The 24,698-nt window shown below is 44.6% G+C and overlaps 1 protein-coding gene across 12 annotated transcripts in view; it reads left to right on the top strand.

The window, feature by feature from the left end:
* LOC105936691 (nuclear factor 1 X-type) overlaps positions 1–24,698 on the top strand; it is a 128,268-nt gene that overhangs the window by 24,779 nt on the left and 78,791 nt on the right. For 10 of the 12 annotated variants that reach the window (XM_021324109.2, XM_021324110.2, XM_021324107.2 and 7 more), the window contains one exon: positions 23,111–23,642. In XM_021324109.2, the coding sequence (XP_021179784.2) occupies positions 23,111–23,642 (532 nt within the window). Of the gene's footprint in view, positions 1–22,095; positions 22,471–22,665; positions 23,643–24,698 lie in introns of those variants that run through there. The other 2 variants (XM_021324108.2, XM_021324104.2) reach the window with 2 other exon arrangements.

Raw genomic sequence — 24,698 nt, 5'->3', positions numbered from 1 at the left:
AGATATATTTTTTAAGACCATAAGCTTCCTGCTTAGTTTGTCTATTTTGATCAACGCTAATACCTTAATCACGTATACTTGCTGTTTTCACTTTCCGTATTACTATAGACCTGATATCACAGGATATTAATGCTTCGGCATTGCCCCAGTAGTCATTTGACACCGTAGGATACACTACTTCTTCTTTCGAAAAATTCAGCCTAATGAGTCCCACCCACATATAACCATGCCTATGCATGGAACTGCCACAAACTGACTCAAATATTGGAATTATAAGATTACTTAGAATAAGAATAAGAATTCCTGTATTGTCCCACAATGGGGAAATTCGGGTGTGACAGTGGCAAACACACAGACAGTCACCCACAACTATTATCAATTAAAAGAAGAAGAAAAAAAGGACAAACCAGTCTAAGCTAAAATGAGCTCTAAAGAAACACCAAAAGTTGAAGATAAAAGTAAATAATAAAGATTGCACAGTGGAAAACATTTAACTGTGGAAAAAAAACCTCCAGCCTAGTCAGATTCAGAGGCATTGCGATGCATACGCCTCACTCACCTTGGCATGCTGGATGCTTGAAACTGTAGTGAAATTAATGGCTAACCTATTTTCTGATTTATTTATTAACTGAACACACGAAAGCATTTCTGGGGCATTGATATTTCATTCCCAGACAGCAAGTTGGTACTTTAATATGAAATTTAAATAGTTTAAAGAGATAGCGACATCCCATCGCAAGTAAAGTACCAATGCTGTTTATCCCCGTACTGTTTACCACTGGGATTTCCACACCATCGATGTCACCGTAAACTGTACACTGTACTCAAATTAAAGGGTATAAAAAATATTTCAGTGTGAGATTATGTTACTACGCTACTTTACCGGGGTTGCCAGTGATCGTGTTAGGGGCGCTGTATATAGCGGAAATTCCAGTGTTAAGCTTCTTCTTGTCAAAACGAGTTCTTTTTAAAATAAGCAGTTTTCCAGTATTGATATGCACCTTATTTAATTACAAAAGTCGTTTTCTTTTTGTTGTTGTTGTATGCCACATAGCCAGTGGTATCAAAAGATTATTTTAATTTAAGAGACCTTTTCTAAGCTCCATTTTCTGCTCTGGCCCTGCAGGAATGTTGGTGCTTGGAATTTCTGCCGTGCCTTAAATAGTCTCATCTAAAAGCTTGCAACTTGCGTTTGTAGCGGCTTACTCCGCAATACATCAAGTTTTCACTTACCTGCCTTTCTATACGCTGCCAGAAGCAGCTACTGGTCTAGCGTCTTCCTAAAAACACAACCCCTCAGGATATTTGTGCCTGCGGTGAAAGACAACCTCTAACTGTATTTCATGAGCCAAAATTCCCTGTGTTGTTTGATTGTTTCCCAGCGCTATACTGACAGTATCCTGTAAGCCTCTCCACCCTAATGTCGTCATTCAAATAACTGAAACACCTTATCCGGGTGACTTTTCCAGCAGCTTGTTACTGAGCGTTATTATTGTCGGTGGGAACCATCTGAAACATGTGGTGGTGGCATTGCAAGTAGTTTTACTGTCACAACCCAACGTGAAGATGATTCCAGGTATTTTATTACCGACCCATTCCAGCTTGGTCACTCTAGCAGGTTTGGAGATCAGGGTGACCGCAGGATGTCCATTTGGTCTAGAACGTTGTTGTATGTGAAACCGAGCCAAGAATCTATTCAGTAAGTCTACCTGTGTAAAGTTTTGACAGGTTTCCATCAAGTTTCCTCTGATTAAACGTTCCGAAAGAAGCCACGACATAGAAAGCCCCAAACCCATGGACCTTAGAGGCGTCTGCATGAAGAGCAGTGTATAGGTAAAAGGTTTGGTGTCCCAGCAGGCTGCGCTGCACGTGTTGGGTTGCAAGCTATTCAGAAAGTAATCCCAGAAGAGTGTATTCAATAGGCAGCGACACGACAGTTGATGTGCAGGGGGCTTTCCTTTCCCCGATGAATAAAAACAACACAACCAACATGGCGGCTTGTTGTGAAACCGTATTTAAATGGTAAAAACCGGATTTGATACGGCTTGGGTTTTTTTTTTCTCTCATTCTTTTTTTATGGAGATAAGGATGTTTTCCAGCTGTCTTCAGTTTAAACAACGATCAAGTTAAAACATTTGCTCTGAAAGGTTTTTAAGCTGCAGTAAGTCCACACTAGATAACGGTTTCTTGTTGAAAAAAAAAAAACAACTACCCGGCTCTTAATGAAAAGCTGACCTTTTTGGATATCTCGTGTAAACCTCTTACCTTAATTACTGGCACCTCTTTCAATGATGTGTTAAAAGCCTTAAAATACAGGGTGAGATACCTGAAAACCCCAATGTGCCCCTCTTGACTCCCAGTTCTCTAAAACATGACCTTATGAGATTTCTTTTTCCCTCCCTCACCATCATCCTCTCTGTCTTGTTAAACTCGTAAAGCGCCTTTCATTTATTGCTGTTGTCAGTCTGACCTGGTACGAATGTCTCAATGGGGATAAAGATTGGATCTGCGTGTTTTATGAATGGCCCGTCACCAGTCAGTTAAGCTGAAAACTGTCCTATCCCCAGCAATAAGCAATTTCCCATTAGTATGAGAATTATATGGGAAATGGGCAACTGTGTCATGTCCCACATATACTCCAAGTCATGCATTACTGAATAAACGCTACTAATTCGTACTTTCCCTGCTAAAGAAATATATTGAAGTTTAAGGTTTAGATTTCATTTTTAAAGTGGGAGATGCTGCTGCGGCGGTAAAACATGAATATATGCATTTTAAGACTATTTACACATCTGTATCAGAAGTACCAATAATTACATAAGGTGCTGTGAAAACAAACATAGATACACAAACCAAGCTCCATGAGGTGAGATTTAAAGCCTATTGTAGTAATTAGTGGTTTAGATAAAAAGTTTCCATTTGGGCTTCTGTAGTTATTGTAATTTTAAACTGAAGTGGGCTGACGTGCAGCGGGAGTGGGGGGAAGGGGGGGGTGATGTGGACACGACACTGGCTTTAACGGCTGCCTGAGGTCATTTATTTTTGTCCACACTCTGTGTGTCTGTTTGTGTCTGATGTTCGGCATACATCCACACGCATTGGAGAAGCCATTTCCGCCATTAGAACAAGGAAGAGACGCGGCCTTCCATCTGAACTCCAGCTTCTGGTCACAGAGGACCGCGGCCCCGTCACCCAGCCTCTGGATCCGGTCGGCGAGTCAGGCTTTGTGGAACAAAGTGTGCTTCTCCATGATTCCCCCACCGATCCGTTGCTGAGGGCACTGGCAGCGGGCCAGGGGTGGAAAAATCTATAAGCCATTGCGTAATATACCATATCTTTACCTTGTTTGAACCCTTGCGCAGGGAACCACAGCTGTGTGAACACACAAACAGAGAAATGAGTGTGCTCTTGTCTCTGCGTGAGCGTGAGGGCGTGTGTGATCAGTAGGGACAGACAGACAGACAGAGGGAAACACAAAGTCCCTTCTCTGGGGCTGCTTTTCAGGACTTACCCCAATAAAAACACAATTACTCCAGTTTGACTGAATGCTGCTGACTGAAAAGTCGTCTAACCCGAGCGAGGAAGGTTAATTAGGTCCCTCGTTGGAAGGCTTTTTGCCTCCAGACGCAAGCGAGACGTGGCCACGTGAAATACTGCACTTTTAACAAATGCAAATCAAATCAAGTTATTGCTTCCTGTGCGTTGCAGCAAAACTGCGACATCAAAGTCGGAGCAATGAGTTAGTGCAGTATATCATCAGCCGACGGCGGAGTTACCCAGGCCCGGTGCATAGCTGGAGAAAGGAAATTAGATTTCAGGCTGAATTAAAAGCTGTCAGGCCTTTCGTGTTTGGCACTCTTCCTTTTATTCATAGATATCTATCTGGTGTGTGTGTGTGTGTGTGTGTGTGTGTGTCAGTGTGTGTGTGTGTGTGTGTGTGTGTGCGAGCTCAGAGTCAAGCCGCACCTGAAGCTTCTTCGGGAGCTCAAAGTGTTTAAACTCCTGGGGGAGGGAGGGAGAGAAATGTTTTTATTGGACGCCTTGAAACGGGGTCAGAGTTGCTCACTTTCACTCTGTCCTGCCGAGTGTGTAAGCTCCCTGGTGTCGTTGCTGTTTTGACTTATCTAACTCACACACGCGTGATAATTACGCTCCCACTGAAAGGGCTGATGATCCAGTCTTTAGACGCGGCGCAGGTCCGAAGTTTCCTCACACGGCTCACGGCCAGGAATGCCGTTCATTCTGAATTTTTTTTGTATTGGTTTATTTAGAGGGTTATTTCTGTTGAGGAGGGGCCCGATGCACAACGAACAGCTTTGGAGAGTTTAAAAACAAGGGACGGCTGCACACGTTTGGATTTATGGCGGATTTTCTCCCATCTGCACGGAGCCAAAATTAGACATACAGGCTCAGCTATCTACCTCTGCTGAAACGTGATCAAATCTTCCTTTAACAACTGGTAGAGGAACAACGACTGCCTCTTTAGCCATTATCAAGGTCCTGGCAGAAATCTCGCTTTATGTTTTATCACACGATTTATTCCAATTTTTCTGACATGTGCAATACCTACATAGTTAATATATTTTGAGTAGAGGTCATTCCAGAAGCTTACCGCTGGTCTGCTTTATCCATCCCGCACACCAACTGGGTCAAAGTTTGAGCCATGTTGCCTTCAGTGTATCAATACTGATGGCAGGAAAGACATGATGCTGCCACCGCCTGTCTTTGGTTTGGTTTCGAAAGTCACACCCGGACCCCTCGTAGCAAAGTTCCTCAGTCTTTGACCCTTTTTCGAGGCTTTCAGGCCCGACAACGTAACTAGCTGCAGATTTCACGCTTGAAGGCGTTGATTTCACAGCAGACGCTCGTTTCTTGGTTGGGACCCTCCAAGCAGCATGTTCCTGCAGCTTCCAGTTCAGTATTGGCTGGAGCCTGGGTGCTTCCTGGGTTCTTCTTGAACCTCCTAAACAATTATTCTTCATCTAAAGGAGACCTTCTGGGTCAGGTGGTTTAAACCTGGAACCAAGAGGGTGCGCCGATTGGACCATGATCCCAGACACAAACCAAAACTTGCTTTGGAATCGATAAAGCAGGCCGACTCTGGCCTCAACGCCATTAAAATTTCATGTACTTTAAATTTGGATGTGGGCCATGGATTCAGCCAAGTTAAGAGAATTTTACCATTTCTGTTTGATGGAGGGGGTCAAATATCCAGCCATAAGGCCAGATGCTTGCTGAAAGTAAAAAAAAAAAACAAGCTTGTATCTGCATGTTAGTGGGGTGTATGAATATATTTGAGCCTCTATACTGGGCCCCATGTGGACTAGTGAAAAATTGTATGATAACTTTATAATTGTGGCCCCAAATCTTGCTTTTAAAGACCATTGAAGGAGTGTTTTGTGTCATCGTTCCCCCTAACTGGCTTTAATGTGTAATTTAGAGCTCATTTATGCCGATGGTGAGTGTATGAGACATCCCCACTGGCACCGTCCTGTGAGCTTTTGGTCGTTGCAATCAAAAGGTACTCAGCACATGATCGAGCCATCCCCATATGACGTGGTAAGACTGATTCCCTTTTTATGGTGGTGATTTTTGTTAAATGGCCACTAATGACTACTGACAATCCCCACATGCAGCTAAGCACCCTGGAATCACCGGCAGGCTGTTGTTTGTTAATGCTCCAGTAAAAACTAAAACACATGCAGATGTGTGTGTGGGGCTCAACCGCAGACCCAGTCGAGATCGCAGCTTTTCCCTTTTTTTTTTTTTTTTCTTTAAAAGTTCATGACTGTGCTTTATTTCTCTGGCACGCTTTAGGACCAATTTCAACACAGGTGAAAGTTTTCTTTGCAAATATCCCATTTGAAAAAAATATTCCCCCCCCCCCCCCACACCCTGGGACATCACAGTGGTGATGGCGGTCCGGGGCCTGGAGCGTGACAGCTGTACGCGAGGAACGCCGCCCCGGGCGGTGGGCCTGAAGTCGGGCGCTGGGAGCCCGCTGCATCATTTTTCACCTCATGCGTTGCATATGCATTCGTGTGAATGCTGTGTAAACCGTTTGCGAGACTGACTGCTGATATGTTTGTGTTTATTGACTCAAAGAGACGGGCCGTGGCGGCGCACACAGCGGTGTACGGGTGGCAGGGGTCCAGGCTTGGGGGAAACGTGTGTGTTTAAAGTACACACAGGCCTAATTATGCTGATTTAAGCATTCTTGCGGTCCTCCCTCTGGCTTGTGGTGTGTTAACTGGCACGGCGGCGTCCAGCAGAGAAGGGAGGCAAGGGGGGAAAAAAAAAAAAAAAAAAAGCAGGGGAAAATGATAAAGATTACAGTGATGGGAGGTTTGCAACGGGAGGTTTAATAAGAAAAAAGAAAAGGGGAGAGGGGGGGGGGGTAAAGGTGGTAAGGGTCTGGAGTAGAGCGAGAGCCCGTCTTCCCCTTTATGCTGATGATGCAGAGGAAAAACACCCGCCGCCGCCGCCGCCGGACTTTTTCCCTTCCTTCAGGGTTAAACAGCGCGCCCGCTCTCCGTATTTATTTTTATATTCAGATGTTATGGATTGCTCCGGGAAACGGCCGCCTCTTTTCCCAGCAGCAGAATTAATACAGCTTGAAGGTTTGCTGTGATGGAGCCTAAAAAGAGGAGGAATTTCGCAACTCTCACGATGTTTTTAAAAGTTAAAGCTCGACCACTGGATAAACTTAAAAAAAAAAAAAAAAGGGGACTGTTGATGGTCGGCCCCGTGACCTTGTTTTCGCACCTGCGTTCCGTCTTTTTAGGCTATTCGCAGCCTTTAAATATTTTTTCACCTGCTGTTGTGTTATAACCCCAACATTTCTATGTATTTTACCAACAATTGACGGGATAGTAGCTCACAGTAACTGTGAAGTGGAAGGAAAACTGTTGGTTTTCACAATCTGAAAAGAGTGGCAAATATTTTCTATCAACCCCCTTTACTCTGATACCTCTAAAGAAAAATCCATTGCAACCACCTTCCTGCACAGCATACGTCTGGAAGAAACCCAAAGAAAACGTTACTTTTTGGCCAGCATGCACAACCCGATGCTCTGAAAACTAACTAACACTGCACCCAAAACGCATCCCCACAGCATAATCCTGTCCTCACTCATCAGCACTATGAAACATGGTGGTGGCAGCATCATGCTGTGAGGATCTTAAATCCAAAAAATAAAAATAAAAAATCCAGACAAAGGCTGCAAAAGTCTTGATACTGGAATGGAGGTTCCCCTTCTAATGGAATGGGTTATATCAAAGTGTTTTCATGTGTTAGAATGGGTAGGAATACTTTTGCAAGGCGCTCTGTTTAAAAAGTGGAATAACTTAAGGAAAAACGTAAAACAGACGCAGCTTACCGCGTTTTTAAGTTGTGTATTTTCCTTCGTCTGTTTTACCGTTACGGCGTTTTTTTTTTTTTTTTGGTACAGTTTTTTGCAATCCGGTTTTGTTGCCTTGATAAATTCCCTAACACTTCGAGGTGCACAAAAGGCCGGCACAAGCTCTCCCTATAACTCAGCCGAGCAGAGATTGATGAGCTTGGCCGGTGTGTACTCAAGCCGCCTTTCACGCAGGTGATAAAATCCTGCTGGAGGAGCAGGCGAATCTGCTCAATGTCTTCGGGTTCATTGCTGCTCTGCATGAGGCAACGTCTTGCCACATAAAAGCACATGTGCTCATATCTGGAAATATGCTTTTTCTTTTGATTTACCTGTTTTCTCTCTTTAGTTTCTCCTCTTTTCTCCTCTTTTTCTTGTTTGCTTTTCTTTCACTGTTCTTCCATACCCCCCCGCCCCCCCTTCTCTTGCTTTTCTTACTTCTGCTACCTCAGCCTTTGTTCTCTCCGCTTTACCTCATTCTTTCCTCTCTGCTTCTCCTCTCTTTGGTTCCCTTCAGGAAGAGCCACAGTCTTATCTGGGATATGTTGGATTTGGTGAGCCTAAAAGCCACTTTACTCACTCCCAACCTGTCTCTCCTCAGAACAGCGCAGGCTATCTCGAACAGTTTCCCCATTCAGAGGGAGCTTTTTTCAAAGGAATGCTGCTCATCGGGCAAACCTATCACCTCCCGCTAATCCTTTACCTGGCTCTCCATCTTCTGGGCTTATCTTTTCCTTCCTCTGCTCCGCTGCCTAAAATGTTTCCTATTGGATTTCTGCGGCCATGTTAAGGAATGCTAATGTATTATAACTATATTATACCACTTAAAGCAAGCAAATGGCGCCAAGCGGTATCAGGAGTATCAAATCTCTGCATTGCTTCAAACCCTGCATTTATTTTTTTTTGTTTCCCTCTGCGTAAATAGGCTGAAAGATCCTTCAAATTTACCGAAACAATGGTTCCGTTGTGTTCACATAATGCAATTTCTCCAGGAAATGGAAAGCTAGCCTAAATAAAAAATGAGGCCAAACCCTATTTTGCATTTGATCCGATGCATGCTGTGTTCGCTCGTGAGACGTGTGAGGATTGTGCAGTTTTTTTTTTTTTTTTACAATTTGCTCTTAGTTTGAAGGAATTTTCCAAACACACTCGAAGGCCTGAGAGAATAAATCATCGAGTATATGACTATTTAGGGATTGCACCCAACGCATTCAGAAAGAGTGCAAATCGAAATGCGACTGGACCCCGAGGCGGCCCCTCTGTGGAGGGAGGAACATGCTGCTTTTATTCTAAGGTCCTACATTGGTTGAGGATGGAGCGCCTCCACCCACGCTGACTCCCAAAGGGACGGCGGCGATGGCCCGGGCCGATGCCTGCAGACCTCCAGACACAACTGCGAAGGCTAACTCTTCTTTCTGTGGGTGCGCGCAGGCCTTTGTTTCAGCTGCATGTGCGTGTTTGTCTCTGCGTGCGTGTCTTTCAGTCCTGACAGCCAGGAAGCCTCGGCAGCGTCTGACGTGGCAGCTCCTGCTGCTTTTCGCTCCGGCTCTGTCCTGCTGGCTCACTTTTCTGTGACACTATCTTTTCTTTCAATCACATGTTTAAAAAAAGAGGAGCAACTTGTTTTTTTTTTTTTTTCTTCTTCCTTCTTTCTATATTGGACCGGGTTTGCCAGAAGGTTTAGTAGCTGCGAGCAAAACCCTGGTATGCGCTTAAAAACAAAATAACACAGCAGGGAAAGATTGTGAACTGCGGCGACAGCACATCGCACAAGTATTCATATTCCATGAACTTTTTTTTTTTTCAGATTTTGTCATAACTACAAACTAAATGTAATGTATGCTGGTGAAGATTCTCAGTCATCCAGGTCATGGTCATTCCAAAAAAAGTAAAAAAACAAAGCAACTGGACTTGTTTTCCTTAGTAGAAGATGTTTTCGCTTCTACTACGGAAAACAAGTCCAGTTGCTTTGTTTTTTACCTTTTTTTTTTTTTGAATAAATGTAATGTAGGTCACAGGGGAACTGATGTATGGTTTGAATCTTTTTTTTTTTTTACAAACAAAATCTGAAAAAAAGAGCAGTGCATTTCTATCCACCGCACCCCATTTACTCTAACAGCCCTAAATGAATGCAGTGCAACCAACCTATCAGAAGTCAGTAGAGTACGACTGTGTGTAATTTGGCCTCAGTGTATACACACACACTAGCTCTGAGAACGTTGGGGTAGCAAAGAGCATCGGAAAGATCATCAAACTCACCCAACAGATGAGGGATAAAGATGACGACCTTAAAGGTGGAGGGGCTGATTTTTCTGGAAACGTAGCTAAGAAACGTCCATGTCCCTTTTTGAATAACTGAGCGTGCTCCAGACCATCCGCTCCTCAGGGGAGTCGCGTGAAAGAATCTCCCAAATCCACTCTGGTCGTATTTCTTTCTTCTGAGGGCCTTCCTCTTCTTCTCATAAACTGGTAAGACAGTGTGCTCCATGCGACTCATTTTAAAAGTAGACGGGGAGAGCAGCGGAGCTAAAATAAATGGCTGACACCAAAGCTAACTGGATACACTAGAACAGCACAGCTTGAGGGAACTAGCAAGGAACGAACACGCTCACCGTTAGGTGTGAACGTCACAGTGATTGGCCTGTGGGGCAACCAACGGATAAGATGACCCCCCCGAAACTCAAAGCCGAAAAACGATCGTCCACTACACCTTTAATAGCCCAAAGGCCCATTGTAACACTGGAGGAGCTGTAGAGATTCACAGGCTTATGTAGGAGAATGAGCATCAGTCGTGCACTGTGGGCTTTATGGAACAGTGGCAAGAAGAAATGCTGTAGTTGAAAGGGAAAAAAAACATGGGCAGTTCACAAGGCATGACTGCATCATGCTGTTCGCTGGCTTTCTCTTTCCTTGTTAAAGAAAAGAGTCCTACGCCAAAAGACTTCCTGCTGCATTTCCAGTTAAATGCGGTTCTACCAGTAACTATAGGCTACAGGGAGCGGTGGACAAGTGCACACCACACCTTTCAGATTTTCACATAGAAAACCTTTAAAAGCCAACTCTTTTGCTCTCTTTCACAACTACGAACTTCTCTATGTTTACTTTTTTTTTGTACATAAAATCTCAGCACAATAGATTGAAGTTGATGGAAATAATGTAACGAAATGTAAACACAAGGGGTATGAACACTTTGGACAGAGGCTGTGCGTTTTTTTAAAATCCGCCAGCTTTAAATGAAATCTGGCAAGACCGCATCTGAGGCCATCAGAGGCACATTTGGTTATACATAAATAGCGTCTCAGTTACATGCTATTCTGTCTCCCAGCACAATAGACGGGTTTTTTAGCTCAGGGCAAACACTAAACACCGTCTGCAAATCCACCACATGCAAGCTATTAGGCAGTTATTTTCATGTACTGTAGCGTAAAACGCGCGCCCTTGTCTTTTCCTACAGAAACAGCACGTCATAACAGCTGTTGTGCTCGAGAAATCACAGTTGAGAAAGCTGCTTTTTTAATGCAAAAGATATGTGTGATTTCTGAGGGCTGCAAAAAAAAAAAATGTCAAACATATGCATAGCTGGTGGAAATGCAGCTTGGATAAATATACACTTCTTTATTTTCCTTTCTCTCGTTGGCTTTTTTTTTAAAGGTGCTTTTTTTATTGAGGTGGGTTTTCTCCATTTTATGTCCCTTCCGAGGACCTGTACTTATGGGCGTCTGCCTGTGGTGCTGTGGTGCTCCTGAGGTCTGAACGACGTGGTAGTTTTGGACGAGCGCGATCTCAGAGGAGATAACGCTCTCTCTCTCTCTCTCTCTCTCTCTCTCTCTATCTCTCTCTCTCTCTCTCTCTCTCTCTCTCTCTCTCTCTCTCTCTCTCTCTCTCTCTCTCTCTCTCTCTCTCTCTCTCTCTCTCTGTCTGCCAGAGGCGCCCGTCTTCACCGTGCGTCTGTCTGCTCTCCCCCTGCTTTTGGTCGGAGAAAAAAAACAAAGCCAGTGGTTACGGATGATAAAAGTTTCAAAGTGATTTAGCTGTTGTTGTTGTTGTGTGCGTGTGCATGCATGACTTTCTGTGGCTTTGGAGGCTCTTTGTCTCCCGCCCCGCGTGTGTTCGAGACCGTCCTTTGCTTCTTCCGGCCTGGCACGGAGGGAGGGGGGGGGGTCTCGGCAGGGAACGCCACTCAAAATGGGCAAAGTGACCTCTAACCCCTGCAATGTCATCTGCGAGCAGTGCCGCCAGATCAAAAAGCCCGTTTTCTCCTCTGAAGCCCGAACTCCGTCAGACACAGTAAAGATTAGGACCCTGCTGCCTGAGGGCCGTATGGAAAGGAGACCTTTTGGCCGCGCTGGGACCAGAGTTGCATAGGAAGCCACTTGGAGCAGCCATACCCACTTTTGACTCACTGACACCCGCAAGTGAGAGCAGACGAGGCAGAGTGCACAGGCAAATTCCCAGCTCGTCTCATGCCACAGGGAGCAGGCACAGTTTAACCCTTGCCGTGCCAAACCGGGGCCTGAAAAAAAAAAATAAAAACTCCACTTTCTGTGATAAACTGAAATAAATCTGCAGGCTACAGTGTTCCTGGCAGCAGGTGGTCGCTGGTGTGGGTGAAGGATTTTAACGTGAACAGCTCACAGGGTGACCATTTTTCGCTTGGTCAGGGCATGTCAACGATTCTTCCAACCATCTGGATTTTGGCAACATTTGGGAGAAAACTTACAATAACCATTTTGATGTTTTGACCAAACACAGCGAATGAACAGAACCTGCTAATGGCCCCTCGAACCCATTTTAGGATGAGGGGAGACAGGTCCAGACTGTGGCATGCACAACCACTTTACCTGCACTTGGTAAACTCCATGGATGATTTAAAAAAAACAACTAAAATCGTTCTTTTTTAAGCAAACCTTTACACTCACTTCCCCAAGGGCTGCTATGGCTGTATGTATCTTATCTATATGGAATTTATTTTGTGCTGTTTTATATTTTATGCCATGTACTGTAAGGCACTTTGTGACTCCTGTCTGAGAAAGGTGCTATATACATAAACTTTACTTACTTACTTACTTACTTACCAACTTCAGAATTTCAGAATTAAACTAGTTCATAAATTCTGTATTTTAAGTTAGCCTAAGTTAGCCAAAAATTGGAAATGCTTCCTTTTATGTTTTCTCAGTCAGACTAAAGGATTTATAAACCTCAGCCTGTGTTTTAAAGAATCTCTGTGCAGTGTAAAATAACCGAGTGCAGGTTGCATCAATTTAGTGTTGACAGAGAACTCTGAAGAAGATGCTGACCTGTTAGCCACTAATGAGTAGTCACTCGCTGTATTCTCACAGTTTTTAAAATTTGTTAATTTTTATCCATAACTCTGTCTTTTTTTTTACTGAGTACCAAAAATACTGGCAGAAGAAATTATTTTGAAATTGTAGAGACAGTTTCAGTGCTTTCGTAACCAAGTCTTGTCAGCTAGACCAACAGAATATATTTATTTGTTAACTTTGTCTAGAAAACACGGCAACTGAAGAACTACCTCCTTCTCACTTCAAAATGAGAGTCTCGAAATAAATACAGCAGGTTGGTAAGCTTAGAGGAAGCATTATTATATTGAACCAGTATTTTTGATCTGGGCATTTTGGCTCAATGCCCTGGGTGCCATTCTGCCTGGGGGCGTCATAAGCAATTAAAAAAATCTGGCATATTAACCCATTGTGGTTTTCTATTGTTTATTGTCCTGACCAACCAATCGGGTTTAGGGATTTAAAAAAAATATGCCTCTACAAGGCAGCTGGCTTTTTAGCGAACTGCCGTCTGATACAATAGTGCTTCTTCTGTTCTTTGGGGGGCTATTTTGATAGTGTTTTTAAAGCAACCTGGACTGCATTTGATCATCAGTACAAAATCTAAAATACTACAAATTCGATCTGAAGGGACCGGTTAACCTGGCCCTGGTTTAGTCGGTGAAGTGTATAAGATATTCTGGGTGCAGAACGAGGGGCTTGCCCAGGTTGGAAATAATGTAACAAGCCTTAATGATATGAGTTTAGACTGATCTCAACCGGAAAAGTGACATGCTGACAGCAACTAGATTATGCTTTGCAACATAGACTTTACTTTCATAGGAAATATCAATGAGATTCAATATCTATAGTGAGATCTCGTTACAGCGCTAATGAGATCTTCCTTTGAGTTGCACCAGTCAAAACGGGTGCGTCTTGAGAACTGTGTAAAAAACCATAAGCATCGAAGAATTGGTCAGGGAAGCAATCAATCATGCAAAAACAAGGAATAGATTCACATGCAACGGATAAGGGAATGTGCCAAATAGCTTTAGTTCAAATAAGACACCTTTGGTGTGAAATGCTCGCAGAGGAGTTGAGTACAGAAACTGGGTGGCTTAAAAAAAAAAAAGTCCTTTATGGACAACATCCTTTCGCTTTGCTTGAAGTGCTAGAAGTGAAGTGACGATAGGGTGCCCCAAGCAGAGAGAGAGAGAGAGAAAGAAAGAAAGTGTGTAAAGGGGCTTTCTGCACTTGCCTGGCTGACACCGACTGAGGAATGACAGTACAACTTCTGGTTGAGTTAGCAGGAGTGAGTGAAGAGAGAGGAGAAGAGAGAGAGGAGAGAGATGAGAGAGAGGGAAAGAGAGAGAGAGAGACAGGAGATAGATATCTGCAGAGTGCTCTAGTTTCTTCTCTTGATCTCTACTCGCTGCTGTTCACTCCTTTCATCTCTCTTCTCTCGCTCGTTCTTATTTCCCTCGTCTCCTCTCTTTCTCTTCTCTCCCCAGCTCTTCGGCCTCCCCCGCTATGCACTTCCTTTTGGTGGAGAAACGTGGAATACTAGAGTATGGAAGGGTGACAGCAGAAATAGAGACAGCACATGGAATTTCGTTGGACTGAGGCGGATGAGTGTAAAAAGGAAGTACAGGAAGGGGAAAGTCTTGGTGGGAAGGGCTGCAGAGTGCAGCAAGAGGTACCAGGAATAAATAAAGGAAAGAGGAATAGACGAAGAGCTAGGAGGGTGCAAGAAGAATGTGCGAGTTGGGGTTGTGGTAAATCATTTGCATAAAGGGTGAGGGCACGGTGCCCGGCTTTGGCGGAGAGGCTGGCATCTCGCCTTTACGGTTGGCAGAACGCGACGTGGGGAGGAATAAAAGAATGAGGAGGGGGGGGTGAAAGAGTGATGGAGAAAGTCTCTCAATAGTGCATCTCTTGTGCGAGGACTCGCAGGCCTTGGCTGCCGCCGGAGCAGGGCATGATGTAGGGGAGGGGGATATATCGGCTTTCATTATCTGCTTGAATCCTGCTGCATTTGCTAATCATGAGGTTCAAAGCCCTCGATGCAGCTGTAGGCAGGGTACGGTGGCCAGCCAGTGCTGCTGGCATGGGAAAGCTGAGAGGTGCGCGTAGTGTCTGCTTCGGTTTGGACAGGGACAATAGGTGTCCTCTCCGGACTAATGTCAAAGGTACAAGACAAGTCCGAAAAAATGCCACGCCAGCCATGCTGCATGTGTGGTTGAGGAGGTTTCTGTGTTTTTGGAGACCCTGTAACGTAAAATCCACAGAATCAGGCCAAGAATGTATTGGGCCCAGGGCACAATTTGATTACAGAGCCCTCCAGCTCATTGTCCACCAGCCACTGCAGCAACACTAATATCTATTATACCATCCAACCTTCAATTCTCTTTTTTAAACTTTGTTTTGACTTCAACATCTTTTAAAGTTCCTACTTTTTTTTAAACGGCCATTCCGTTAAAAGGCCACAATCAATTAAGATGTTTCCTGCAGTAGATAGCTCTCTTAGTGTTTTTGTTTTTTTAATGAACAGACTCTTATTTTCCTGAAGGCTGGAGCTAGTAGCTGATTTAAACTTTGCAAAAAGCAACGCAGACCCCTAACTTCCTGAAAATGTCATAGCAGCTAATGGCGATGCGGAAAGTTTAAGGGTCTCCAGGGCCCCTAAGGAGCAGCATATACCTCTAATGTTTTTAGCATGCTCTGTTAATGGAAGAATGTCATTTTTAACCAATCCTACATAATAAGTATGAGCTTTTTCTATTCAGTCATTGTCTGATCCAGGGGCCCTAAAAGCTCTTCAAATTTTGAAAAATTGGGATATTTATGGCAGCAGAAAGATTCTTTGTTATCGGTCACGAGCTTCATCCTCCAGGTAAACGCAATCCATCCATACTCAGTAAAAATGCTAAGATAGTTGTCTACATCAGAGAAGATACTTTACTACTCATGACCTTACAACAAAACCCCAATTGAAAATAAAATTAAATAAATATCCCTTTAAGAAAAACGTTGCCGGCTCACAGATCATTTTAAAACAAGGTGTGATAAACAGAATGCAAAAATGATGGACAGCTTAAATTGAAGCAGTCTTCTAAATTAAATTCTACCGGGCTGCCTCTGGATATGCTGACAAAAAAAACAAAACAAAAAAACAGAAGAAATCTTCAAATATAGCAAAGCAAATGGAGCAATTCATGAAAAAAAAAAGTAAGACAGTTTTATAGTTCCCAGTAGAAACTATATATGAGGAGTTCTGTTTACAATTAAATGTTGGAGGTGGTGATCAGAGCCACCGAAAAAAACCCCACAAACCTCAAAACAATCTCCGCTGAACAAATTTTTAAACAGCCCCTGTCATTACGGAGCCCTTGGTCTTATCAGAGGAGCGCTTGCTTTCTGTGCCTGCAACTGGAAAAGTGGTGGCCTCCGGCGAAAAAAGGCCGACTGGAGTCTAATGTTCCCCACGTCGGCAGCCCTGTCAGGAGCGGGCCGGCTCGCCATCAGTCCTCGTGTCGTTTGGAGCTGCTGCTACGCTCTCCCTCGCCCGCCGCACCGCCTGCTCCGTCTCTCCCTCTCAGCCTCATGCCACAAATGGCTTCCAGACTTTCACACATAGTAATGCTTTAGTGTGTAAACAGGCGTAATTACAAACGATGAGCAGCACACTTTTAACATCAATCTGTAGTGATGAAGGATAGAGAGCAGAAAATTTGGATCTTTTTTTTCTCTCTCTCTCTCTCTTTCTTTCCGGGGATCAGAATGAATTTAAAAAAAAAAAAATGTGGAGGAGAACTGGAGCCATGCTATTTCATGCAGAGAAATGTTAGGAGCAACACTGTGTCTGTGTGTAAAAGCAGACGTTGCTTTTACATATAGGAAAAAAGGAGGAAAAAAGATATATTTTTTTAATATTATGAGAGTTCATCAGGAGACAGAGGTTCACATGAGCGTCATTTATTGTCCTCACTAGAATGTTCTCTGCTCTTCCATGTTTCAAAAAGAAAAGGAGAAGAAGAAGCATGAAATGTTCTTTTATTGAATCTTTCCACCTGGTTTTTATTCCTTCGCCTATACACACATTGTGCAGAAATAGAATAAGATGTGTTACGCATCCAGAACATCCTGTGTAGCGTACAGTTGTTCTCGCTCAGGAAAAAGAAAAACATTAGATTTATGTAAAGAATATAGACTTAAGAATTCTAAATCGCACAGAAAAAAAAGAAAAACGAAAAACGAAAAAGAAAAAATAGCCTGTCTGTATTGGTCAGAACACACACACACACCTTCACACACACATGGAACATAGTTCAGATCTCTCACAGTGTTTCCCTTACATCACCTCTGGGATTGTCTGAATGCAGTTTTACACAGCAAGATGTCAGAGTCCAATTCCAGTTGCGACAAGTGCGGACGAGCTAAAAGCTTCATCAGCTTTTCTTTGTGTGTGTGTGTGTGTGTGTGTGTGTGTGTGTGTGTGTGTGTGTGTGTGTGTGTGTGGGCGTGGGTGCTGATTTCTTTCTCATATTATATGATTGTCAAAAAAGGCTGTTAAATTGATTTAACTTGTTTTGAAATGGGGTTTTTGCTCACAAGCTTGACAATTTTCCCAAATTTAATAATAAATTATTATAATATGTAATTTATTTTTTAGAATAAATATTTGCAACTGAAGCTTATCCAGAGGCGCTTAATAAATATCTAAATATATCTTATTACGATAATAATAATAATAATAATAATAATAATAATAATAATAATAATAATAATAATAATAAAAATAATGCACTTCTAATTGCATTGTTCTAATTAACTTTGATATTTTTATATATTATTAAACGATTTTTGAATGCTCTAGTTTGAATATTTCAAACCGCCTACACACATTTGAAGTCTTTTAGACCATGTAGAGATTAAAATATATAAGAAAGAGTTGCTTTTGCTCATTCCACATACAACAGCGGTGCTGCTGTTCCTGTTTTTTTTTTTTTTTTAAATGCAAATAAATTTAGTAAGTCGCTTCTCAGTATTTTTTTTTTTTTTTTGTGCTTTGATTACGCCTCAAATGGCTCAAATAGTTAAAATACTGATTTGATGCCTTTTTTTCCACTCCTGAACAGACAATTTACAACGTGGCTTTAAATGAGGTTTTATGTCTCCTGTAACCATTGAGGGTTTTAACCCTTTTATTTTCACAAATGTATGTAAAGTATTTCTTTAGAGCTATTGAGAAAGCTCTGGAAAGAGGCCAGAGTTCAGCTTGTTCAAATCCCTGCTGTTCAAACAGCTCCCAGACAGGCCGGCCTACCTTAAAAACCTCCACAGAAAAGCAATTAATGAACGTTTTAGGATCAAGTAGTTGATAACCTTATTAGTTAGCTTTTTATTTGTTAATAAAAAAAGCTTATGTTGAGCAATATTAATGATATATAGGGAGATGTTTTGGACGGTCTGGAGAAAGGGGTCACTTTGTTTCTCTCTGCTTCGTCCAGACCAGCCGAGGTTCGGCTTTCAGCTTCAATCCAAGTTCACGTTAAGGTGGACCCAGCGTTTAAAAAAATAAATAAATAAATAAATAAGGTTGGTACAGGAGGAGGCTGGTAGCTTTATTTGGTTTTCAGAGGTGTAAACCTGACTTAACAGCTGGTTTATATTTCCGAGAGAAAAGACGTTGCGGCCGGACGGACTGCAGAGTCAGTGGAGGTCAGTGAGGCAACAGAAACGCTACAAGTTCACCGGCTGTGTTGGATGTTATTATATTTTCTTTGTGAAATTAAATTAAAATTAGTTTATTACAGAAATCAATACACGGTATAGTAAACATGTTTTTTTTTATTGTTGTTGTTTTGTAAAGACGTCACAGCGGAGTCGGTTTCTCATCGATTTAAAAAAAAAAATTAAAGTTGGAATGGAGGCCAAAAAAAGAAGAAAAGAAAAAAAGGCGATTTTCTTTAATTTATTTTTTTTGCTTGTAATTTTTTTTTTCCGTTCCAACATCATAAATGTTAAAACCGGCGTAAAACCGTGAATATGTCCAGCCGCTGATCGTCTTTGCCTTTGCCTTCTCTTTGTTTTCTGGTTGATATTTGGGTCTGGAAGCTGCTTGCTGCTTAAATCTTGGAAGCCTGTTTTTTTCTAGAAAGGAAAAAAAAAACAAAAAAACAAAAAAAACACAAAACAAAGTGAAGTGCCTTTCACTGTCGCCCTCCTCTGTGAGCTTTTCTGTGCCGCTGCGTGAATGGAGGCTGGTTTGGCCGTGCAGGCAGCCTGGCTGCCTGGCAGCAGCCTGGCTAACAAAGGTCATCACTTTTTACCCAAAACCTGAGATCAGATCAACTCCCACTGCAATGAAAGATAACCTGCAGAAGCCAGCGGTCAGAGCATCAACAATTGCCCTGATTGTATATTTACTGTCATAAATCTCCCCCCCACACACACACACACACACACCACCGTCCTGATAAAACAGGAGAAACCATCATTAATGAGCTAAAAGAAGCGTGGGCTTTAAAAAGCGCTGAAATCCAAAGAAAGGAGCCGTTATGTCGTAGGGTGCCACTCGGGCCCCGCTCCTGGTCCAGAGAGAACCATAAAGCACTTTTTGCCTTTACTGCACCAATTGTGCTCTGAGCTGTTTGGAGCCACTTTTGGTCATAATTAGGCCAGCAGATATTTTATAGCAATTTGCCCGCTCACGCGGAAGGACGTGTCGCCACATAAGAGGTTCATGATGGTTTTTCTCGATCTTTTTTTTTTTCTTTCATTGTTTTTATAAGAGTTGCACACAGGAAAAAATGCGGCAGAGCTGGAACATCAAAAGAGAGATGTGTCACCAGTTTCAGGGAGAGGTTATAATTACCCTAAACGCAATCCTGTGGATTAGATCCGTCACCTGATTGTAGGATCGCATTGCAAGGTGCGAAAGTGTCTTGGTCTGTTTTCTTTGTCTGCGGATGACTGATCAAAATCTCCTAATCCCCCCCCCCCCCTATCGTTTCCAACAAGCAGTGCGCATGTATTTGTTATCATGCGTCGTGAAGGCCGCACACCGCTTTGAACTCACGTTTCATGCGGTCAGCCCCCCCATACAAGGTCCTTTCCCGGCTATCTTCACCCCCTCGCCACATTTTCACATCATCAGCTCGGCTGTGTGTGGAGCAGGCGTATGTTAGAGTGAGCAAGCGGCACCGGGCCCCCGATCGGTGCCGGTCCAACGGCGGTGACCGGCCAGCAGACCAGACCACCGACCGTAGCCAGCTAGCTACCTGCCTGGGCTGCCAACTAGTCATTTACCCAGCCAGCCATGCAGCCAGCCCGCCAGCCTGTCGGCGGACCCCGCCAGTCGGCCTGGGCTGAAGCCCCTCTGTCAGACGCTGACAGAAGGGGCAGGCCGCACTAAATCTGACGGTCCTGGGAGCCAACCCGGGGACTCTACAGCCTTTGTGGGCCGCTCACACGGGCGACTTGTCCCGTCGCACAGCAGGTGGCCGCAACCCACAATCGCCTGGCCGCGCCCTCAACTTTGCCTCGTGACAAGTTAGCTTTTTATGGATGCCCACTGTCCAGACTCCAGTTCTGACAATGTCTCTGTAATTCCCGCGAGTCTCTTGGGCTAATTCGTGCAATTTGGACGGCACCACTCAGCAAATGTGTCCCCCCCTCCCCCCTTTCTTTTTTTGGTCAAATTGGAAGATCGGCATGTAAATGTGGATCTAATCAGAGCCGTGTGCCATACCTATTTTAAATCATTGCAAATGGAGCAAAGTTTGTTGAATTTGTTCTCGGTTAGAACATTCGAACCCCCTCCGCCCCGCACCCGTTTTTCGGTCATTGTGGAGCACACAAGGGCGACCAGCTGCGCTCCACCACTTTCTGCTGATAGGCAATAAACCGTCTGCAGCGGTGGGCCCACTTTTTTAATGCTGCCCTGGCCCGCTTATCAGGTCGGGAAAGCTGTTGAGGAATCAGAACTGCCGGCTCAAAGACACGTCCAGCGTTCGGCTGCGGCATGAAAAAGCAGAACACGCGTGGGCCGCCCATGCCACGCTGGCCGCCGCGGCATTTTTTTCAGCAGTCTGCTTAATTGTCTCGCACCCGCAACTAGGATTGAACCCTAATTTGTTAACAGAAACTTTTAATATGTTTCTGTGTCTGTGCTGTTGGGGGCTATTAAAGTGGAGTGACGAAAAAATGGAGAGGAGAGGAGAAGAAGGGGCCAGTTTGGACATAGGAGCGCATTTTGAAACAAGAGAGCATGTTTTTGGATGGTATTTTTTGTTTGGGGGTAGTTGGTGGTGGGGGGGGGGGGGGGGTTCTCCTCTCCTCTCCTCTCCCCCCCCCCCCCCACCCCAACCCCCTCCTCTCTTTGTTTGTGTGGTAAATCCAGGAGCAGCTGCTGGTCCCAGGGTCTAGTGGGATTTTGGGTCTGTGTTTTCTCATGCCATCCCATGCCAAGGTGTTGTAACGCGAGCACACAGAGAGAGCCTGGAGGGGGGGGGGTTCTGGAGGAGGGGGGTTGCGGTTGGAGAGCAAGCTGGTTCGTTGGGATGGCTGTGACCATGTTGGTGACGAAGGCGTTGGTGCTGGTGGTGGTGGTGGGGGTGGGGGGGTGGCATTAGCTTTAGAAGGCGGATGCTGTCTGGATCCATGTAAAATTAATATCCTCTGGACTTTGCCTTTGCACTAGATTGGAACTTGTCTGTTTGGCTAATGACGTGCCTTCTGCCTGCACCGCACACAGTCCACCCCCCCCCCCCAATCCTTTCTCCACTACCAGCCACCAACCATACCAACCCCCCCCCTCTCTGCTTCTCCCTCTGCCATCTCTCTCTTCCCTCCCTTTGAGCGCTGGGAGCGTGCGTATTGGCTGGGCTGCGAGAGACTCGGTGCCAAATAGGTGGGCCCTCTGCATGTTGGCACAGACTCAGTCAATGGTTAGAGACGGAAAGTGGAGAGGAAGAGAGAACGGCAGAGCCAGAGTTGGATAGAAAGAAGGGGGGAAAAAAGAAGCTCCACTCGGGTTTGCCAGTGGTCGTGCACAGTCTTCCAACATTTACTCGGTCCTGTTGTTTTTGTTTTTTTTCTCTCCCCCCTCCTCTTTTCTTCTTCTCCTCCGTTCGCACCCCCCTTGTCCAGCTCTTCTCTTTCTCTCTCTCTCTCTCTCTCTCTCTCTCTCTCTCTCTCGCTCTGACTCTTTTGCAGATCAGAATACAACCAACACCACGTGCAGTTCTGCCAACCAGTTTTTTTTTGGTTTTTTTTTTGGTTTTCATGGGAACCTTTTTGTGAACAAAGAAGAATGTTTTGATTTTTCGACAAATCAACCTTTTTTTTTCTCCTTCGTTTTATTTAAATTTATTTTCGCACATCTGAGTCTCTGTTTTTTTTTTTTGGGGGGGGGCAGGGGGGGGGGGGGATTTTCAGTCGCTTACAATAGAGAGGCTGCAAAACTTTTCTGCGCCGTCCTTCCGTTGTGCTCTTGAGCAGCACCTTTTAAGCTCTTTGCTCCTGCGCGTCCTGTGTTTCAGTGCTGGTATTGCACTCTCCTCTTTCTCAGACCCCCGCACCCACCCCCATCTCCCCCCTGCTGCTTTTATTGGATAGTTTCTCCGCTTCTTTTGATGCGTTTTTTTCTTCTTCTTCAGTCTTTTGTTTTGTAATATTGACAGCAACACTCCGGCGCTCAACAATCCGTTGACTGCGCTGGTTCTGGTTCCGCATTTAAACTTTCCCCCCACAGTGGATGGAGTGAATTTATGATGAAAGAGTGAAATGGTAACTACCATGTCGTTGTTTGGGGAATTTTTTTTAAAATAGAGCTGGCTTTTTATTTCTGTTGTTCTAATCAGCTGATTTCATTTCAAAATGTCTCAAATGATTTTAATGTATTTTTTTGTTTTTTTGTTGCTATTTACAATATATTTGGTTCATTTATTCTTACTTGATCCGAAAATGATTTTTGTTTCTCTTTTAGGAGACCAACTTTCCCACATTTAGTACTCTGCATTGCTAATATTTTTTGCTTTAATTTAGATTTTACTCCGTTTTGCATGTCCATGCCTTACCTTAGTCTGTCAATGGTGTGTAAATGTGTCCTTCAGTGTGATGGGTCCGCGTTAAAGAGTGGAAAGCATCCTTCGCTCTCTCTCCATCACTATCTCTCTTTCTTTCTGTCAGTCTCCTTGCGCCTCTCTCTCATTCTTTCCCTCCGCTCACACGGAGCAGGCGCCGCTCCTCCATGCTGCGTGCCGGTCCTAACTGCCTCTCTTCTCTCTTCCCCTCCTCACCCCCGCTTCCTCTCTCCCCGTCCTTCTCTCCCCCGTTCTCCCCCCCTCTCTCCTCTGCCTCCTCCTGCCTCCCCCCCTCCTCCCTCTCCTCGTCCGCCCTCCCCCCCTCCTCCTCCTCCCTCATCCAGGATGAATTCCACCCCTTCATCGAGGCCCTTCTGCCCCACGTCCGCGCCTTCGCCTACACCTGGTTCAACCTGCAGGCCCGCAAGCGCAAGTACTTCAAGAAGCACGAGAAGCGCATGTCCAAGGAGGAAGAGCGCGCGGTGAAGGACGAGCTGCTCGGCGAGAAGCCGGAGATCAAACAGAAGTGGGCCTCGCGCCTGCTGGCCAAGCTCCGCAAGGACATCCGGCCCGAGTTCCGCGAGGACTTTGTGCTCACCATCACGGGGAAGAAGCCCCCCTGCTGCGTGCTGTCCAACCCCGACCAGAAGGGCAAGATCCGTCGCATCGACTGCCTGCGCCAGGCCGACAAGGTGTGGCGGCTGGACCTGGTGATGGTCATCCTGTTCAAGGGCAGCCCCCTGGAGAGCACGGACGGAGAGCGGCTGGTCAAGTCCCCGCAGTGCACCAACCCGGGCCTGTGCGTCCAGCCGCACCACATCGGAGTCTCCGTCAAGGAGCTGGACCTTTACCTTGCCTACTTCGTCCACACGCCAGGTATGTTGCACTCTGACACAGAGAGACGCCCGCTGAGCTGCTGCTGCTGCACGCCAGCGCATTTAGGCGCGCGGCTTGTTACGGAAACACGACAACGTTAGCGAGACACCGGCGCACACGTTGATATGTGCTGACATAGATGACACACATATGGATATTAAATATATGTAAACTTAAAGCTGCACTAAGAAGCCGTCCAATGTTACGGTTTTTATTAAATCCTTCAGTTTATACTAATTGTTCTCAAAATGTACACATTTAAAAACAAAAAACATCTTAATTCAGATGAGCAGAATAGTGTTTTCACGATCCAAATTGAAATGTTTCTTTTTTTTGCCATTACGATTCAAATGTGTCTTTTTCACATTTTACAATTCCTATTTTTCTGGTGTGTTGTTTACTTGACAACAGAAATGAAACACATTTCAGATGAGTGCCAGAATTCCAGCTCGCTCTGGCAAGTTTGTGTTTATGTTCCTCAAGGAGGAATTTATGGCTTCATGAGTATAGATTTGTGTTTTTTTATAGAAAAGAATTTGCATGTGTGTGTGTGAATATATGTGTGTGTGAATATGTGTGTGTGTGTGTGTGTGTGTGTGAGAGGGAGAGTGGATGAAGCGATCGCTGCTCTGAAATGTAATGTTTTGGTTGCACAAAGGGGAGTCACTGTTTTTAATATTGCTGGACGTGAAGCTGCCACGACTACGCTGCTGTATTTAGGGATCGTAACTTGGCCAAGGCCCAGATTTGGTGTGTGTGTGTGTGTGTGTGTGTGTGTGTGTGTGTGTGTGTGTGTGTGTGTGTGTGTGTGTGTGTGTGTGTGAAAGAAGAAGAGAGCAGAGCCGTGAGTGGACTGCTCTCAGGCCACAGACTGCCGCTGCCCTCGCTGTCTGCCTGAGCAACGAGCTCCACGCTGGACCTGACTGCCAAGCACATGCTCACACACAAAACAGCAAAGCTTTAAGACAGACAGTACTATTGCAGCCACCTTCACACCCATGTAAACACAGCTAAATACAGCCACGCACTTTTCTTTGCCTTTTTTCTCCCTTCTCC

Source organism: Fundulus heteroclitus, chromosome 5, assembly GCF_011125445.2.
Source record: "Fundulus heteroclitus isolate FHET01 chromosome 5, MU-UCD_Fhet_4.1, whole genome shotgun sequence".
NCBI classification, from domain to species: Eukaryota; Metazoa; Chordata; class Actinopteri; order Cyprinodontiformes; family Fundulidae; genus Fundulus; species Fundulus heteroclitus.
The sequence above is the reverse complement of the archived record's forward strand: the minus strand, read 5'-3'. Positions and strand labels throughout refer to the sequence as shown.